This window comes from Prunus mume, linkage group LG2 (assembly GCF_029339155.1).
Source record: "Prunus mume cultivar Tortuosa linkage group LG2, ASM2933915v1, whole genome shotgun sequence".
Lineage (NCBI taxonomy): Eukaryota > Viridiplantae > Streptophyta > Magnoliopsida > Rosales > Rosaceae > Prunus > Prunus mume.
Genome location: NC_142699.1, coordinates 34613376 through 34634868, shown reverse-complemented (window position 1 = coordinate 34634868; position 21493 = coordinate 34613376). Strand labels below are relative to the sequence as shown.

Sequence of the window (21493 nt, the reverse complement as noted above, 5' to 3'; positions counted from 1 at the left end):
ACGTTCGCAATAGATCCGACTTTGCCTCTAATGGGATCCAAACTAACGGGCCAACGGGGTGTGATTGGGCCTCTAACGGTGGGCTCGCCTTGGCCTATACTTGTAAAATTAATTTCCAATTTTACCCTCAGTAATATTTTACCTCTCTTTTTCTTGCATTCAAAAATACTAAAAGAAGTCAAAAGCTAAAAAACACAAAATCTCTCACTATGCACGCCCCCAAGTAATCCCTGACAAATCCCACTGCACCAATCACACCAACATCAGATATATACAACCATCATCTTTGGAGATTGCCACTAAACCCAAAATCTTTATAGTTTGCATATTTGTATGGTATTTATGTTTGCGTCAACCAATTTGGTATAGATATGTGTACTGATTTGTGAAGTTATAAAATGTATGCTATCTCCTCAAAAAGACTATGTTTACTAAATAGGAGCCTAGGATACGTGCTTGGAATATTTTGGGCATTTCTATTTATTACCGATTAGTTTTGAATTTAATGCGTCGATGAATTAAATAATTACCTAATTATTTAAACGATTTGACTTATCAATCGGGTTTTAATTCTCCTTTAAGAAAATCTGGCTGGCCTTTTGACATTCAGTTGCTTTTGCTATAAAAATATGGGAAATTAAATTGTTATTCTTGGATGAGATTGGATTGGACCCTCTCTAATATGTACAATACAGACTTTTATTTGGTTTGGTAATTAGAGCATACAAAGAAACTTACGTTACCAATACATATCCATTTACCATTAATTGTTTCCACACCAGGAGTTTAGAGATAATCATATCCAAAATCTCTATAAAAATGGAGTTTGCAACCTGAACTTCTCATTTCTCAAAAGATGAACAGCTCAACATCTCTCCTTCAACTTGTTTGTTGTACCCTACTTGTCTTTCTTCTTCCAGTAGCCCTCTGCAGCAGAGTTGTCTTCCCAACAGACGCCAATCTCATCGACCAAACCTGCAAACAGACACTGAACTATGCTCTCTGCGTCTCTTCTCTTAAGTCGGACCCTCGGAGCTCCACCGCAGACGTATCGGGCTTAGGCGTCATACTGGTGGATATAGTAAAGGCCAAGTCGACCGATACTCTGAACAAAATCAATACTCTGCTTAAGCAGAGACCTGGAAACCAGGCCTTGAAATCTTGCGCTCGGTTTTACGACACCGTTGTAGAAGCTTTGGTGCCTGAAGCGCAACAGGGTTTTAGCTTAGGCAACCCCAAGTTTGCAGAGCAAGGCATGAACGACGCTGCCGGTGAAGCCGAGACGTGTGAAGATGGTTTCTCTGGCAAGTCTCCTCTGACGGATAACAACAAGGCTGTGCATGATATTGCGGCTGTGGCTGCAGCAATTGCCAGGACATTGCTTTGATGTATTTGTTCAGATTGTTATGGTGTTTTGAATCATGTTACCTTGATAAATTAATAAATCGTTTTATTATAATTTTGTTTATTTACCATCCAATTTTACATTTCCAGAAAATATTGAAGGCAGAAGGTCTAAATAGATATTATGAAAGAAAATATTGAAACTAATAAAGGTCATTAACAACGTCGCGAAGAATGCTAACAAAATTTCGTGCCACTAATTCTTGTTCCAATCAAGTGTTTTGGCATTTGTATAGACGATGAAAATCGCCCTAACCCACACCTCTGTATTTTGAAAGCTAACACAGATTTTCGTTTTCCTGTCGGTGTCTTTGGAAAGATCTTAATTCTTTGGTTGCAAAATGTTGGTGGAGTAAAGGAAATAAAAGAGGGATCTATTGGAAAAAAATGGCAAAGCATCCGTAGGCACAAGGTGGATGGTGGCCTTGGTTTCAAGAATTTTGAATGCTTCAATCAAGCTATGTATGTAAACAGGCTTGGCGGCTGCTCCAAACTCAGAATTTGATTGTTTTTCGCATGCTTAAAGCGCGTTACTTCCCTAACTCAGATTTCATGCATGCTACTCTTGGTTCAATTCCTTATTTTGTTTGGAGTTCTATTTTGTGGGGAAGAGATTTATTAGATGCAAACCTTTATTGGTGTGTGGATGATGGTGAGATGATTGATGTTTACAAGGATAAATGGATACCTATACCGTCTACTTTTGAACTATATTCACCTCTTCTCTGACAGCGGGTTCTAAGGTTTGTGAATTTATTTCCTCTCATCCTGCTTGGAATGTTAGTCTTTTACAGTCATGTTTTTTTCCAAAGGAGGTGGAGTTAATTCAAAGCATCCCTTTGAGTTGCAATCCACGTACAGATCAGCAGATTTGGTTCTTTACTAAAAATGGAAAATATTTTGTTCAATTCGGTTATCAAGTTGTTGTGCAGAAGAAAATTAGTGATCTTAATAGTGGTGTTGGTGGTTCCAGTGGTGCTCAAATGGCATTGTATTGGAAATTGATTTGGTGCCTCCATATTCCAAATAAAATTAAGCATTTATTGTGACGTGCCTCTCATGATATCCTTCCCACTTGTGTCAATTTGGTAAGCAAGAAAGTAATCCCAAAAGGTATTTGATTTTGTTGCGGCAAGTCCAATGAATCTGTGGGAGCAAAAATGTACTACCCAAGTAATAACCCACTACCCACGCATCCTAAATTTGGGAGAGTGGAGACATTCAAACAACATGACATCCGTTATCCTGAATTATGGAGAAAAATGAGGAATGTGGGAGTTAGAGCCCAAGACTCCACAGCCTATAATAGGCCAATTAACCCAACAGTCCAAAGGGTGAAAATCAGGTTTACTACTATTCTAAACTCTCCTACGATTACACTCTTATCAACTTGATGTTTTCTTGCAAGTACCCCCTTCCTTCACTGATGGCAATTGAAATGATGTTCGGTGTTGAGGCCCAAAAATTCCAGGATTGGCCAAATAAATTCTTGGCCCAATGTGACACCTTATTAAGAAAATACCCTATTCGGAGCATGCGGAATTTGTCATGCACGCTTTCACGAGCCACAACCGCTTGCCATGCCAAATAAATATGCAATTTATCACGCTAAGAATTAAAATGAGCCTATAAAAGGCATTGGCTCTACAAGCTCATGCTAATTATTTTGTCAAGCATTATGTCTCTTTTCAAAGATTATAAAATTCAAGCACACCAATTGACATGCCATGCCAAGTAGGAAATCATTATTTCACACATAGTCACACTACAAGCTTAAGTGGGCCCAAGCCACGCAAATGCCCGGGGCTTGCTTGAGTGGGTTGTGGTATGGATGGTAACGAGCTTTCATGAGGCCCATTGATGAGCCAAGAAATGGAAGTTTTGGGCTGCTTGGGAGCCCCAAAACTCAAGCCAATTTCTTGAGCCCAAACACATGAGTTAGCATGAGAGAGGGGAGAAAATGATCCAATGCCTTAGGAGGATATCTAATAGTCTGCCATAGCACTTAGACAAAGCCAACATCAATAAAATGTCCAAAATTAAATAAGCTATTCCCAGCAGCTTGACGAAAACCCATTAAGCGCTGGAAATAAGGTGTTGACAGCCCGATATTGCACACGAGCCCAGCCCATCAACTTGTAGAAAAGCTGTCACCGTGCTCCACCCTTGTTAGGACTCAAAGATGGTCAAATAGGAAGCCATGACAGAGACCAACGGAAACCCATGAGTGTAGGAAGAATACCCATCGGACAAAAGCCTCTATCCATCTTCTTTTCCACTGCAAGCTCTATCTTGAAAAACCAGAGGGAAAGTAGGTGGCGCTTCACCCTTGGAGAAGACCAGCTGTGTCAAAACCTTGGAACCACAAAGGGCTTCTTACCCATGCGTCTTGGATAGGAAAATTGCATCAAATAGGATCAAGTGGGAAGGAGCAACGAAAAGGGAGAAGAAGGTTAGATGAAATTAGGGATTCTTTGTGCCTATAAAAGGGAGCTTCTTCTACCCAGCAAAATCATCATCCAAAGCCTGACCAAGCTTTGTCAAGCAAACTGGGAATTTTACTCAAGCCACCCAATTTTCGCCTTTAGTTGTTTCATCTTCCCGTTAGGAAGAAATCCTCATAATTTTCATCTGCCCTACTCCAAACCTTCGTTCTCTGTAAGAAATTCGAGCTTCTCTCTCTCTCTCTCTCTCTCTCTCTCAAATTACTAAACTTGTGAAAGCTTAGCTCCCATGCCACAAGCTCCTCATGTTAAGCCATTAATCAATCTATCATGTTTATTTGGCTATTGGTGAAAAGAACCTAATGGTGTTTTTCTAAGGTTTCATCAAACCTTTCAAAAACTCTTTTAAGAGCTTGGTTTCTGAACTCAGATACTTGGGGAATTTCTGTTCGTTTTCTTCTTACGGCAGCCCAAGCCTCATTTGTCAGGCTGCTGGAACAAAAAGACCCCCACATCCGGCTTCTCAACATGAAAATCATATTACTTTTTAGAGGACTCAAAATTTTCTGCACCAACACTTGGCACCGTCCGTGGGAACCGTACAAAAAGTCATATTAAGAAGCAATGGACACTATATAATCAAATGCTCACTTATGCTCCAATGGGCACACCAATCCATCGATCCGAACTACAATGGGGGCATGAAGACCCCAAAAAGATAAGAATTTCTATACTCTACCTTTTATGGTTTCACTAATTTGCATGAGATTGTGGCAATTTAACATTGCACTTCTTCGTTTCATATTATAAACTAAGAAAGAGGACCACCACAATCCTTCAAGGTGTTGGAGTTTTAGTGAAATACGTTTTCACAATTTTCAAGTTGTATGCGGACGTTATCCAAATTTTTATTGCAATTGCATATATTCTATAACAAACTGATTGAATTAGGTTGGGGGTCCAGACTAAATCCTTCCAAGAGGGGTGTTTCGCTTTCACTTGATTATCTACATAGCATAAAATAACTAATATAAATCTTTAGTATCAATTATTGATGAGACAATTTCCTTCTAAAAATCCTTCATGATTTTCAAGTTCCTAAATGTTGGTGTCAATTATTTATTTTATTTTATTAGTAGAGATGCGATCGTTTGGTGTAGGGAAACTCAGCATTGAGTAAATCTTTGAATTGGCTAGTACTTAACTTATCAAGTTGGGGGTAATTCACGAAGTGTATAGGGGCACCAAGACTTCAACCATCCAAATAAAAATGGTCCAATCTATCTATTCATGATCATGGGCTCGCAGCTGAACACAAGCAAAGTCTCCACACCCACTGATACTGTATGTGTTGCCAACAGCAAACAAAGCTCCATTGTATCGACCAGCTTACATACTCTATTTTTGAAATTACCTGTAGGATGACTAAAAATGCTTAAAGGGGGTGAATAGGCCAATTTAAAATTGTAATCAATAAATAAAAATAAACTTCAGTAGCAAGATTGATATGACTTATCAATCCTGGAAACGTGCAGAGCATAAAATAAAGGAACACATAGAGAATTATTTAATGTGGTAAAACCCCACCTCTTGAGAAAATCCACGGGACTTCTCAGTCCAAAACAAATATACTATAGCACGATAATTACAAGAAGTACTCACACACTTATCCTAGACACATTTTAGATAATGTTTATCGAATTCTTCGTAACTCAACTTCTGTCACAGGATGATCTTTCGACACTCCTTATGTTGAACGCAATACTGGTCACAATCGATACAAGCTTATCGGAGAAATAATGTCACAACGGTCTTGGTGCCCTCAACCGTATGAGTCACCGAACATGCAAATGAATGCAATATGAATGATAAAAATGTTTGATAAATCATCAAGTAAACATGGAACACTTGATGATTTATCTCAAATAAAAACTCAGCTTTTTAAAGTATATGGACTGAAAATATGATCTTTAAAGCACTATATGCAAAGAAGACAAAGGTCGTATTTTATAGAACTTTTTCTTCTCTAGGAAGAAAATTCCACGTCCAACACAAAATCAATTTCATTGAAGGCTAACCAAATAACCAAAGATATGTTTCCTAGTATGTATAAAACTCATGTGTACTCCAAGAAGGATATTCACAATCACTTTATCAAGATTCCTAATATTCTTGAATTAATTCCAAGAATATCCCAACCCTTTAGACACATTGATCTAATTAAAAAAGTAATTGCCAATTAAAGATACTTTCCAATACAAAGCAAGGTTACCCTTGAGGCCCAAGGAAATATCAACGTGATCTTCAATCAAAATATTTGAAAGACAAATTGGAATTTAATAATAAAAGGAAAGAAGGAATAAACAAAAGATATTGAAAAATATGCCTAAATGAAATGCACTCCTAAAGGGATTCTAATTGATTAAAATCAAGGAAGATCAAGGAAATAAAATCATATTAGATTCCAAAAAAACGTTCTTATTATGAGTGCATGAAAAATGACATGTCTTACCCTCTAGATCAAATGTCTCATACGTGTTAGACTCACAATTCTAGAAGTGGGGATTGCTGAACTGTTTCAATCTTGCAGTTTTTGAAAATCAGAGACAGCAATTTTGCTTCAACCTTCTAGCTAAATGACACTTCCAAACCTATTCTAAGTTCTAGGAAATGCCACAATTTCATACTAACACTTATCATTAGTCATTTTGAGTTATCTATATTAACTTATTTTGCCTATTACCATCAGACTTGACGAACCCAATCACATAAATTTACTATGAGCCATGGCACACGGTAATCAAGTGCAAATACATGCATGTTGTACACAATCAGTTGGGACTTGCCTAAACCATTCATTGAAGCTATATCATCAATATTTCTTTCTTATCAATACAATAAGGGCTATTGTTTGTTTCCACACTTTTGATCGTTCTCAATATTTCAATTCTTACTGGAGCATGCTTATATCAATCAATGTGTATCAGGATATATAATTTAATTGCAGTTTACTGTACATTTTTATATTACTTTAGTTAATTGCTTATGTTCATGCACTTTCATATCTCACCTCAGGCAAATAAAGAGTAAAAAAGAAAATTTTAAAAGCCATGGTTTCTGCTCTATACACTTGAATATTTTTAATTATTGTTCCTTGATTTAATATAAATGTCTCCATATGCTTAGATTTAACAAGATGCGGCCGGACTTTTGGGGTAAGAAAATCCTCTGATTCAAGGCTTCCAAGCAAGGAGAGTATCCAAAATTCTAATTCCATGGCAGATGAAAATTACTCAAATGTCGTCGGCGATAAAAATGATGTCAGGGGCAGCCGTTACTCCATCTAAGATGAGAAGGGAAGCACACATGAAGGATTTCCATACCCCTCTCTTTTATGCCTGAACTAACATCTTATCATTATAGACTTTGTGCAATAGCATTAAGTGAAAGGGGCTTAAAAGTTGTATCAATCCTTCACCGTTTTAAAACTTTTACAAAAGAGTTTTCCTTTTCCTATAACAAATCTTCTACATTTTCAATTTTCAAAGAGGTTTGTGTTGGTGTGACTTGTGGACCATTGACTTTCTTTCCTCACAATTTCCATTATAATTATATTTAATTTATTTCAATTCCTGATTTCCTACTATAAATAGAAATATGAAATTTGGCTAAGGCTCCGTTGTATTATAAATATGACCTCCTATGAGGAGAGGAATACACATAAAATTCCTACAAACAAATATTATCTTATAGTTCTCATATTTTGGCAGTTTGCATCTTATTCTGTTTTACAAATTTTTAGCACCAACAGAATCTCTTATCCATTGAGCTTCATTGATTTTTTTTGAGAAAGCTAAAATGGTTTTGTCTTCTATTGAGTTGGAGCAATTTGCTTACATTTGTTGGATGTTGTGGAAAACTAAAATGATAATTTTCATGGTCAAGGTGTGCATAGTCCTACCCATCTTCTTGAGAGGACTTTTGAGCTTTATGAAGAATCTCATAAATCTCAAGAACAACCACGTGCTTGTAGGGTTAATCAGAATGAGATTTGGAGATGTCCTCCTAAAGGTTTCTATAAACTCAATATTGATGGAGCTACTGACAACGCAACAAGCTTGCGTAGTATAAGTGTAGTTGTTTGAAATGATTCTGGAGTTTTTATGGGTGCCCTAGCCATGCAAAGCCCTCGCGGGGTTTCCATTCTAGCTACAAAATTGCAAGCGATTTATAGAGGAGTTTTTGTTGTTGCATGTGCTGGTTTTTCCCTCTCCTTATAGAAATTGACTCTTTTGAGGCTGTCATGATGATTGATTCAAGGGAGATTATTTGGGCTACTGTCGACAACATTGGGGATGATGTGAGTGTTGGCGAGATATCCTAGCCCCATTAGGATATTTCCTTCTTATTCTATTAGAATTTTATTAATTTCCTTTTGTATCGATATTATATAATTAGGACTTTTCTTATTTCCTAGTATAACCTTACTAGGGTTTGTAACTTTGTATTATAAATACCTCTTTTCGGAGAATGAAATATATCTGAAAATATTCTACCCATATTGTTTGACTTGGTATCAGAGCTAGGTTTCTAGTGACCTATGTGTGTTGTCCCCACTTGTGTTCTATTATGTGCCCTAATTCCTTTTAGGGTTCTTGTGCCCGTACCTATGCTGTGTTTGACGTATTTGCTTCGTGTTGTATTTTTTTTCCGCTGCTAGCATGGGTGATGATTCCAAAGTCGTGGTGAGTGCTAGTGCGTCTACAACAAAGGAGGAACGTCCCTCGCATGATTACTATACCCCGGTTACTTTTGACAAATTGGATGGCTCCAATTATGCCTCTTGGTATCATGGCGCGCGTTTTACAATTACTAGTCGTCGTATGACAAGTTGGATCAATGGGAAGAAGCCTGCTCCGTCTGCAGATGCCGCTGCCGAATGGGAAGAAGATAATTGCCTGGTGCAGTCATGGCTTCTCAATTCCATGACTAAGCCAGTTTGTGCCTTGTTTGAACATGGTGATACTGCTTTTGATATATGGGAGGCAGCCCAGAAGACCTATACTGTGACTCATAATAGTTCTTGGTTGTTTCAACTTCGACGGCAATCCATACTTACATGTTAGAATGGTGAATTTATCAAAGTGTTCTATGAAAAACTCCATGCTATATGGCAGGAGATTGATTGTTTGCATCCACATGAGTTTAAGTGTGTTGATGATGGGCTCGTCGTTTGAAAGAAATTGAAGCCGATCAAGTTTATTATTTTCTTGAAGAACTTCATCCACTGTATGATGGTGTCCGTAGTCCTATCCTTGCTCTTAGTCCTGTCGCCCCCTCTCGAAGCTTATGTCATGGTCATGGAGGAAGACACCCGTCAGTCCCCTATACTTGGAAGAGGTTCAATGGCCCTCAAAGTTGACCTAGCACGTCAACGATCAGTCGCACAACACAACACAACCGGTCGCTCCTCATCTAGAAAATTTTCTTCTCCTGCTGGGTCTCGTCCTTCTGGCTCTACCCCTAGCTCTCTTGACGGTCCTCCTAAGTGTCATCATTGTAATAGGAATCATTACTCTGCGAAGTGTTTTAAGGAGTATGGTTATCCCGATTGGTTTTGTTGACTACAAAGCTCGTATGTACAGTCCCAAGACGCTTGCACTGTGACTCAAGATGAAGCCCGTCCTTCGGCCCCGTTTGCAAATCTGTGTGCTTCCGATACCATGCCAAGTATAGGTTTTAATACTTGGATAATTGATACTGGTGCTTCTGATCATATGACTTATGATGGTAATATGTTTGATGAGTTGTTTCATAACCCTCATGACCCTTATATTACTAGTGCTAATGATTTACCTTCCCCAATTACCGGTGAAGACACCATCCACCTCACTCCTTCTTTACCTTTGTCCTATGCACTCTTGGTTCCAAATATTCGTTGCAATTTGTTATCTGTTGGACGTTTACTTGATACACTTAACGCGTCTGCTACTTTTTATTCTACCCATTATTTTTTCTAGGATCTCAAGACTCACGAGAAGATTGGGCATGATAAACGGATATGGGATTTATATTACTTACAGTTACCGACTGCAGCAGTTCGTGGTTGTGTCGCTAATAAAGTCCAGAGTGGCAGTATCAAAAACAAGCAACAACTTTGGCTGTGGCATCGTCGCTTAGGATATCTGTCATTTACTTATCTTAAACATTTGTTTCCTTCATTATTTAGTTCATGTGATGAGTCTAGCTTCAAATGTGAGACTTGTGTAATGGCCAAGAGCCATCGTACTATTTTTCCCTTGAGTAATATTAAAGCTGTATTGCCATTTTACGTTATCACATTCGGATGTATGGGGCCCTGCCTGTGTGACTTCTCATGGTTTTCGTTGGTTTGTCACGTTTATTGATGATTGCACTCGCTTAACATGGGTATATTGATGAAGCATAAACATGATGTTGCCTATATTCTTCTATGTTTTTTGTGTTATGATGTCTACTTAATTTCATGTCCATGTTAAAGTACTTCGGACTGATAACGGAGGTGAATATGTGAATCATACCTTGATCCAGTTCTTCTGTGATCAAGGTATCATTCACCAAACTACCACTCCATTCACTCATCAACAGAATGATGTGTTTGAACGTAAGAATCGTCAGTTAAAGTTGCCTACTCCATTATGTTGGATATGTGTGTTCCTTATCATCTTTGGGGATATGGTGTTTTAGTCGTTGCTTATTTGATTAACCGTACTCCTAGTTTGGTTCTTGATTTCAAGACTCCGCTTGATGTGTTATGTGCCCATACTTCTTCGGTTTCGGTCTCTAAGCTACCTCCGAATGTGTTTTGGTGTGTTGCTTATGTTCATGTCTACTCCCATCAACGGAGTAAACTTGACCGTGTGGTTTTCGCTGCGTCTTCATTGGCCATTCGACCACTTAGAAGGGTTATAAGTGTTATCACACTCATTCATAGAAGGTACATGTTACTTTGGATGTCACCTTTCATGAAGAAGTATTGTATTATGTCTCTTCCTCATCTCCAATTTAGGAGGAGAGGGGGAGTGAATTGAAGAGTTTTGGAATGGAAAACCTTGGACGTACAGAGGCATGTGAAGGGATTTCTAACGAAGTGCCAATGACCGGTCACCAAGTAATCATGGAACAGACCGGTCGCAGTAGAAGAAACGACCGGTCGACAAGTAATCTGCCTAGAACCAACCGGTCGAGTAGAGGGTGACGACCGGTCGCACAACTTAATGCGTGATGACTGCATGGAAACGATCGTCACCAAGTAACTCGAATCGACTAATCGCCTAGAATGTAACGACCGGTCGCCGGTTGAATTCTTTGATGAAATTTTCTTTTCGCCAGAAGAACGTGATAGTGATACTGGTGACTCTTGTGAAGATGAGATCGATATAAGACCCCCATCTGCCCTGTCACTACTCCAACCAACTCGTGATAATGATGAGGTTCTTTCTAATGATGTGTCAACTTATTGTCTATCTAAATCATATGCATCATATTTGTGTCAATTATCTAGTATATGCGTGCCAACTAGGTTGCAGGATGCCCTATCTAATCCAAAATGGGCAGATGCAATGCATTTTGAGATGGAAGCCTTAAACAAGAATGTCACTTGGGAGCTAGTTCCTTTACCAAAATGGGAAAAGGCAATTGGGTGTAGATGAGTGTTTACTTTGAAGCACAATGCTGATGGTTTTATTGACCGTTACAAGGCAAGGTTGGTAGCAAAAGGTTATACTCAGACCTATGGAGTGGATTACATGGAGACCTTTGCTCCAGTCAGCTTGTCCTTGTCTGCTCATCATGATTGGCCTCTGTTACAATTTGATGTCAAAAATGCATTCCTCCATGGTGACCTCAAGGAAGAAATAAACATGGATCCGTAACCGGGTATCTCTATGACCTTTAAGGGGGGTATGATGTGCAAACTACGGAAATCCTTATATGGATTAAAGCAGTCTCCAAGAGCTTGGTTTGGGAGGTTTCTGTATCTATGAGGAAATGTACAAAGTAATTCGGATCATACTTTGTTTATGAAGCGTCGCAAAGGTAAATTGAAAGCTTTAATAATTTATGTTGATGATATGATTGTAACTGGAGATGATTGTAAATGAAGTCTCGAAATATATGGCGTCTGAATTTGAGATGAAATCGTTAGGTGATTTGAAGTACTTTCTCAGGATTAAAGTTGTCAAATCTAAGCATGGTATTTTCTTGTCTCAAAGGAATATGTTTTGGATTTACTTGCAGAAACTGGAATGTTGGATTGTAAACCAATTGATACTCCTAGTGAACAGAATCACAAGTTAGGGTTATATCCTGATCAAGTTCCTATTGATAAGGAATGTATGCAGTGAGTGTAGTGAGAGTTTATGCACTCGCCTAGTGAAGACCATATGGGAGCTGTAATGCGTATTTTGAGATATCTCAAATTCACTCATGGCAAAGGGTTAATATTTTCCAAGTATGGTCATACAGATGTGGAAGGATACACAGATGTTGATTGGGCAGGTTCAACTACTAATAGGCGTTCTACGTCTGGGTATTTTACGTTTGTTGGTGGTAATCTTGTTACTTGGAAAAGCAAGAAACAAAATGTGGTGTCTCGTTCTAGTGTTGAGGCTGAGTATCGTGGGATGGCCCATGACGTATGTGAGTTACTGTGGTTGAAAAGATTATTGAGAGATCTTGGCTTTGGACCTAAGAAACCTACGGATTTATATTGTGACAATAAGGCTGCGATTGCAATTGCTTGTAATCCTGTACAACATGATCGTATAAAGCATGTGGAGGTTGATCGAAATTTCATTAAAAAGAAGTTAGATGTAGAGATTGTGGAGTTAGCCGATGTCTTTATGAAAGGTTTCTACAAGTATCTTCCTCAACTTGCTTGATAAGTTGAGCATGCATGACATCTTTGCTCCAACTTGAGGGGGAGTGTTGGCGAGATATCCTAGCCCTATTAGGATATTTCCTTTTTAGTCTATTAGGATTTTATTTATTTCATTTTCTATAGATATTATGTAATTAGGACTTTTCTTATTTCCTAGTATAACCCTGCTAGGGTTTGTAACCTTGTATTATAAGTACCTTCTTTTGGAGAATGAAATATATCTGAAAATATTCTACCCATATTGTTTGATTCTGAGAGACTTGCTCATGCAGTTTTCTTTAAAGGAAGTCCAATTTTGACCTAAGGAGAGTATAACAAAATGGCTCATGCTATTGCCTATTTTGCTTTACACGAACATGTCTTATTATTGGTTAGAAGAAATGTGTGGCTAATGAATTGTATTATTGATGACCTTATTGTAACCAATGCTTCCGGTTAATGAAATTTACTTATTTTCTATAATAATAAAAAAAAACAAGAGAAAAAGTTAACACAGATTTTTAAAGAAAAACGGAAATAAACAAGAAGAGATAAATTTGGAAGATGATTGCCAAATTTTTTTTTTCCTTCCTTATGGAAAAGTATGAATAGAAAGGATTAATCCATAGATATGGTGGTGGTTTTGCAGAAATAGGTGAAAATAGAGATGGGCACGATTTAGGGATGTAGGCTTCAAATTGCATACCGAACTAACAAAAACATTACCATTCAGATTGATTCGTTTTAGTTACCGATGTAGTTTGATATTTTCGTCCAAAAGAAATCGAATAATTGTTGATACATATATCAAAAGGAATTTGAAACTTCATAACATTTAAACAATAGTTGATAAATCTTCCATCACTTAAAGATAAAACATTTTGATACAAAGACGACATTAAATTTAAATAAGTTGCGTATTTAAGTGTTTATTCCCTTTTTCTCTTCAAACGGTGTCAATTAGAATAAAAGATAGTTTCATCATCCTGACTATCAATTAGAATAATTTTTTATGTCTCCAAGAGCTGGGCTGGTTTGGGACCTTGCTCGTTCCAACGGCTGACACGTGTTGCACCGGGCGCCCGATATGCTACTCCTCCTCCAATCTGATGGCAATAAAATTATGAAAAAAATTCTAAATTTTTTTTTCTTCTATAAATACCTATCAATACCCTTCACTTTCAACACCAATCCTCATACATTTTCTTATACTTCTACTATTATCCACTCTTACTCAACATTTTATTATATTTCAAATTGTATTTTTATTTCTTATCTTTATGGCTTCTTTTATCGAAACCGGAGGGGCGTGGAGTATGTCTTGACTCCAAGTTAGTCATTGTCACGTGTCAGGCAATGAGATGAAATTTTGTCATGTGAAAAAAAATTCATGTCGAATTTTGTGAAAGAATTCCGGGTTGACTCGTACGAAAATAACATTGTCTAGTAGGTATTCTCAATGTGGCAAAATGGAGAGATGCCTTAGCAAAAGCGAGAGACAACCATAAAAGCGGGGAAAATCCTAGTAACGAGGTAAATATTTTTTAATTTTCGTTTTATTAAGTTTAATGTCCTAATTTATATATATATATATATATATATATTTAGGTTTCTTGCATTTTCAATATTTTGTTAATATTTCTTGCATTTCCAATTTTGTCTTAATATTTCTTGCATAAATAATATTTTGTGAATATTTGTTGCATTTCCAATATTTTTGTAAGGTTAATTGCATTTCCATTTTTTTATATTTATGTTACTTCAATATTTGTTGCATTTCCAATATATTTGTAAGGTTAATTGCATTTCCATTATTTTTTTTATATTACTTGCATTTTCAATATATTTTAAATATTTCTTGCATTTTTTTTTTTGGGTTAATAGATTATACAAGCACAAATGTGATTTGGTGCAAATTGGGCAAGGCAAAAAACTTTCAACCATCATGAATGTTGGGAGGTGGTGAAAAATTGCAAATGCTTCAGAATTATTCCCACGGGTCCCCTCGTTATGTTAAACGAGACGCCACTCCATGATTTAACGACATCGGATTCACCTCTAGATTCTCCTATGAGTCAAGACTCACCCATCAAAAAGAAGTCGAGGCCCATTGGCTAAAAGGCTGCTAAGGCGAAGAAAGGGAGTACTTCTAGCACTAATAATACATCAAAAATTTTGGAGGAAATTGCAAGGCAGGCTGCCATAAGAATTGAAATGAAGAAGAAACACCAAGAGAATGAGATGGCAATTCGAGCAGAATATTTACAAGAAATGGAGTATTTGCGCAAACAACACATTGAGAAGACGGATCGGGAAACCATGGCCATGGATACAAGCCATATGTCCCCTGAAACAAAATAATTTTGGAAGCTAGAACGAAGGGATGTTATGAGAACAAGACTTTTCCGTGACGATGGACCTAGCAACACTGATTGGTTAAAATGATGAAAACCATCAAATTAGTCGGCATACCTTTTATTTATTTGTATTTTTCATGTTTTGTATTAAAGTTGTTGTAATTCATGTATTTTATTTTAGTAGTAATAATTCTTAATGACTTGTATTGGCTTTCTTTATTTAATAAACAAAGCATTCAATAAAATACATTTTTATTCAACATATTCCATACATCAAACAAAACATAATTAAAAGGAAAAACCACAACCAAAGCATAATAAAAAATTTAAAAAACTACAACCAAAGCACAATAATAATAACAAACCACAACCAAACCATAATTAAAAAAAAAATACAGCACAACCAAACCATAACTAAATAAAACCTAAGCAAAGCATTTATACTCTATCATTCACCTTCATTGCCTTTCATCGCCCATAGATGCTCCATCAAGTCAAGTTGATGCCTTTCATGAATATACGAAGATTGCATCTCTGTATATCAATCTACCATACAGGTCATGAAACGACCATCCCTAACCAACGGATCCAGCTCAAACGGTTCTCCACTTGGCCCCATGGGCCTTTCATAAATTCGTGTCAAGGCCGAGTTCATGGGATCCAGTTCGTAGACCTCCGCAGCATCGTAATCATACTCATCCTCCACAATCATATTATGGAGGATGATGCAAGTCATCATAATGCTTCTCAGGACCTCCTCATCAAACATACGCGCCGCACCTCGAATAATCAACCATTGAGCTTGGAGGATGCCAAAACACCTTTCGACATCTTTCCTATATCCTTCTTGATAGGAAGCAAATAATCTTTGCTTCTGGGATCGGGGATTCTGAATGGATTTGACAAACGTGATCCACCTCGGGTAGATGCTGTTAGCTAGATAATATCCAGTATGATACACTGTATTGTTGATTTGATAGGTGATATTCAGAGCTGCACCTCTCAAAACATCGTTGAAGACCGGGGATTGACCCAGCACGCTGAGGTTATTTTGGGATCTTGCAACTCCGAAGAAGGCATGCCAAACCCATGTATCGAAGCCAACAACGGCTTCAGGGATGATACTTTTTTGGCATTTTCTATTGCCGTAATCTCCTTGCAAGGCGTTGGGCAATTCTTCTATTGTCAGTGTGTGCAAGTCAATACTACCAATCATTCCGAAATACTCGAGTTTCGCTTTTTGTAGAAGTAGTTGGAGGTCCTGCGAGTAGGTCTGCGTAGGTAGTCCATAGTGTACAGAGTTTCAACTGTATCACAAAATCTTACGAAGGCCTCCAACATAGTGGACTTCCCTATCCGGGCAATCTCATCCACCTAATCAGCAGATGAACCATACATCAACATTCGTATAACAGCTGTAAGCTTTTGCTCCGGAAGAAGTCCCAAAGCCCCAACAACATCACACTTTTGAACAAAGTATGCATCATAATTGCAAATATCATGGATGACTTTATTGAACAAATGAGGTTGCATTCTATATCGCCTTCGAAAATCAACATCAGAGTACAAATGAGATGGGATAAAATAATCTTCCAAAAGATTCTTACCCCTAGAGAATGCCTATGTCTGTCCACATTCGGGCCACGGCCGACTTGTGAACCATGGCGGCGACCTTTGTTCTCTTCATCAAGCACAAGCCACTGCTATGACAACTTGTTCATCTTTCTTCTATCTACAACCTTTGCCTTTCAGCTTGTCTACGGGTTCTCTAATTTGTTTCTCGCTCTTGCCTCTCCAAGCATCTACTCAAATCTTCCATTGAGAATGAAGTATGAATTTTAAATTTTGAGAAATGAAAATATAGAAAGATGTGGTGTGAGAGGTATGAGCTGAGCCTCTGGTTTTATAGAAAATTTTGGCCAGATAGAGATGCCACGTGGCTTGATTTGATAGGATGAAAATCTTATCTGAAATTTGAAATTTGAAATTTATCTGAATTTTGAATTTTGAAATTCATCCGAAATTTTGAACCCAAAAATCTTATCCGAAAATTTTATCCGATTATGAGATATGAATAATCTTTATATAGGAACCCGAAAATATTATCTAAATTAATTATTGAGGTAAAAAAATTTGTGAAAAAAACAAAAAAATGAATAATAATTTATACAAATTTATAAATAAAAATAGACATGTATTTATAAAAAAACCCAAGCACTATTTAAACATTTATTTGCCATGACAACGGATGAAAACACACAATACTTTTTGCAAGGACAACCACTATTCACGTGAATAGTGGCTGTCCTCCCTTCTCCTCCCCTCAAGGCGTCATGACAAATGGCAAATGGGTGGAGTTGTTTTAAAAAAGCACAAATATCTTGGCAAAAAAAAAAAAAGAAAAGAAGAAAAAAGCACAAATATGGTTAAAGGCCCAAAATTGAAACCCAAACAGGAGCAGAGAGTTGAGCCCACACAAAATACAACATAACCAAATAAAAGGCCCAAATTCAAAGGTATAGTGTCGACGTTCGTCGTTTGATGATCGTTCTCAGTCCGTTAAACCCTAATATCCCAAATAAGCCAAATCATCTTGCTTCAAAACCTCGAATTTCAATCTCTGATATTCATTTTCTTCTCACGAATTAGTGTCATATAGAACTCATATATATCAAAGTCCACACACAGTCCTCTCATTTCCCTTTCGCGCAGCCCACACTCCCAGTCCTCCCTCCCATAAACCCCATAATCTCGTAGCAGAGCATAAGCGGTGCAGCCCTACTCTGAACGTCGACCACGACGCGCCGACCCAGCAACTCTCCTTCACTCAAATGGAGATTGATTCTGATTTCCATAAAATGAATATCAAACCACAAGAAGAAGGCGACACAACGATACCCATGGACTCTGAAGGCTCTTCTACCGTTCAGGTACTCATTCTCACCATGCACCAGGGTTTTGCTTTTCAAGCTCTCAATATGTTAAAACAACTTATTGGGTTTTAATTTTATTGGGTATTGAATTATTTTCCTAATTTTTTTTAGCAAAATATCAAATTAGTCTTACTTTTAGTTTCTGTTTTTGTTTTTCCTTTTGTTTCCTGTATTGTTTTTCATTAAGCTGGAGTGTTTGATTTTGTTCCGAAGAATGACAAGGGTAAAGAAAATGAGGAACTTACTAACTCAATGAAGAAACTGCAAGTTGAGGAGTCATCTTCGGGGCAGGCAGGGTCCAGCTTCAAGAAAAAACCAGTTATTATAATTGTTGTGGGCATGGCAGGTAATTTCATCAAGTTTAATCTGATTTTGTTCTGTTCATTATAGCAATAGGGTTGTATTATTGATACATTTCTTTTCCAGTTTTGTGAAGAATTATGCTATTGTCAACTGCTTGAAATCGAACTGTTTTGTGGATTTTCTTAGGGAGTGGTAAAACAACATTTCTTCATCGGTTGGTTTCCACACACGTGAGTCCAACATACGTGGCTACGTGATGAATCTCGACCCAGCTGTGATGACTCTCCCATTTGGTGCAAACATTGACATAAGGGATACTGTTCGCTACAAGGAGGTGATGAAACAGTTCAATCTTGGACCAAACGGGGGAATTTTGACCTCACTCAACTTGTTTGCTACCAAGTTTGATGAGGTAAAAACTTTGCTGTGAATATTTGCCTTAAATCATTTCATACTGTATAATGTTTGGAATGCCCTGTGGATGAGACATGATGCCATTTTTTACCATCGTAAGTCAGTGTTATAATCATTCAGAAGAGTTTTGTATACATAGCATGTAGCTTTTGTTTGTGGCAATTTCATTCAATTTGTTTTCAACATGCATTGCATTATTGGGCTTAGTAATGGTTCTATCCTTTTGATTTGTTTGCACATGTACAGTAGTGTTGGCTTCATATTGGTTCTATCCATTTGATTGCGCTCTTAATGTGTTCTTTTAGCTCATGCTTTGTGCCTTCTTTTTATTTTCCCTCATTTATTCAAAATGAAATTATCACAAAATTCTCCAATTTCAGGTTGTCTCAGTCATTGAGAAGCGAGCAGATCAACTTGATTATGTTCTTGTGGATACTCCTGGTCAGATTGAGATATTCACTTGGTCCGCTTCTGGTGCTATCATCACAGAAGCATTTGCTTCAACATTTCCTACTGTGATCGCTTATGTGGTAGATACACCTCGTTCAGCTAGCCCAGTCACTTTTATGAGCAATATGCTTTACGCTTGCAGTATCCTTTACAAGACAAGGTTGCCTCTTGTGTTGGCATTCAACAAGATTGACGTGGCCCAACATCAGTTTGCTTTAGAGGTATGCTTTATATATGTGTGTGAATGCATGTAGAACAAAGTATATAAACATGCATAAGCACTTAAGAGACATGCACGCGCATTCTGGAATATGCTTGAATATGGTGAGTCTGGAAGCTTTTAGGGTAAAGCCAAGTTTTGTAAGGTTAAGTTGACCAACCAGGAGTTACCCACCAAGCTAGCTATAGATGGTTCCAGAAATATACTGAAAGGAACCAGTAGAATCAGTCTCAAACTTGGATGGTTTATATGCATTCATTTGGTTGTGGACTTAATAAATCTTCAACTGTGTTGCATAAGGTGTTGATGCTTCATAGGATGTGCATCTCAAGATTAAATTACAAAACTGCTGTAGAGAATGGGGAAACAATGTTTATGAGGGGCATTTTGTCATGGCAAACTCTAGTAGTAACAGTGAGCAGAACAAAAATCAATGTGAAGAATTATATAACTGATTATATTGCCAAGAACTCTACTTTGCAAATTAGCCTGATTTCATGTGACATTTGTATTCTAGAGTTGGAATACCTTTTCTAATTTGTATATGTCCAGACTGTAGTAGTTTGATGAAATAATACATATGTATATTGTAGTTGAATGTATTTGTGAATCAACTTATTTTGGAATATTTGATTTCTTCTTCGTAACCATTTTGATTGTGATGATCCAAAGCAGATGTTTCTACTTTCTCCTTCACCCTCTTAGGTTCCAAAATTTTCTCCATTATCAGTGTGAAGTGAAATATGTAATATGCATTCTTTGGTTTTTTATATTCATTGTCTTGAAACCTTCTGTTCGTTCAGTGGATGGAGGATTTTGAGGCATTTCAAGCAGCAGTGAGTACAGATAGTTCATACAGTTCAACTTTAGCTCAGAGCCTCTCCCTTGTGTTGGATGAATTCTATAAGAACTTGCGGTCTGTCGGAGTGTCTGCGGTTTCTGGTGCTGGAATGAAGGATTTCTTTAAGGCCATTGAAGCAAGTGTTGAGGAGTACATGGGCAACTATAAGTATTGCCTGAACTTAATGAACCTACCTTTCTTCACTTTGTACTGAATAGGGATGTTTATGCTAGATCATGATTATGTTTATAATTAATCTGGTTTTCATAATTTTGCTGCTTCTTGTTACTTGTGTAGGGCTGATCTGGAAAAGAGACGTGCAGAGAAGGAACGTTTAGAGGAGGAACACAGAAAGGAGAACATGGAGAAGTTGAGGAAAGATATGGAGAAATCCGGGGGAGAGACTCTGATATTGAGCACTGGTTTGAAGGACAAAGATGAGAGGGGCAAAGCCATGATGGATGAGGACGAGGAAGAAGTTGAAGAAGAAGAGGAAGATGAGATGTTTGCTGAAGATGAGGATGCTATAGATGAAGATGAAGATGAAGAGGTTGGCAGGTTCACCTTTTAGTGATGCTTCGTTAATGGCAGATGTTTTTGGAACAAGACTTTGTGTAAGTATTAACTAACTGGTTATCAAGATTTTGATACTCGTTGGAAGCTAACGTTAAAAAAAAAATATATTCTCTTTCTTTTTCTTTGGGATAGTTTGTTTACCCGTAGATTGGTACATACATGAGTCATTAAAAGTTAAGCAAAGCCAGAAACCAGTAGAGATTCCATTTGGTTTTGCTTTATTACACATATATGAGTCATTGAAAGTTAACCAATGTAAAAAACAAGTTGAGAATTACCAACCAAAAAAGAAAAACAAATTAACAAGTCCTTTCTCATTAAAAAAGTAAAACAAAAATTAACAAATACAATAACTACTGAATAGAAAAAAACAACTACCATGTAATGAACAAACAAACAACTAAGCAAAGAATTAAAACCTAGTCCTGAACAAACATAACATGCATGCATTGCCACCATGTGATGAGCTTTTTCAGTCATTTATCTTTTCTGTCTCTTATGTTCTTCGAAGTCGGAATCCCACACAACTCCAACTCCTTGTAAAGGGCCTTGTCAAGACATTTGAGGTCCTTGTCATGAGATTCGAGTAGAAAAGCCAAAGCAGGGTGGTTCGTAGACTTGAGTTGGTTCCCTAGATCCTCAAATCTGCTTT

General features: G+C 37.4%; 2 protein-coding genes across 2 annotated transcripts; both read left to right on the top strand.

Moving 5' to 3' along the window:
• Positions 1–767: 767 nt before the first annotated feature.
• On the top strand, positions 768–1468 carry LOC103323189 (cell wall / vacuolar inhibitor of fructosidase 1-like). Its single transcript, XM_008225165.2, has one exon. The coding sequence runs from the start codon at positions 857–859 to the stop codon at positions 1385–1387; it is 531 nt and encodes a 176-aa protein (XP_008223387.2). The 5' UTR covers positions 768–856; the 3' UTR covers positions 1388–1468.
• Positions 1469–17645: 16177 nt separating this feature from the next.
• QQT2 (P-loop containing nucleoside triphosphate hydrolases superfamily protein) lies at positions 17646–20965 on the top strand. The gene is given in 7 exon segments (XM_008225166.2): positions 17646–18034; positions 18251–18383; positions 18527–18559; positions 18562–18752; positions 19135–19425; positions 20228–20433; positions 20563–20965. Coding segments are annotated over 7 exon segments (1227 nt in total). The 5' UTR covers positions 17646–17935; the 3' UTR covers positions 20837–20965.
• Positions 20966–21493: the final 528 nt, after the last annotated feature.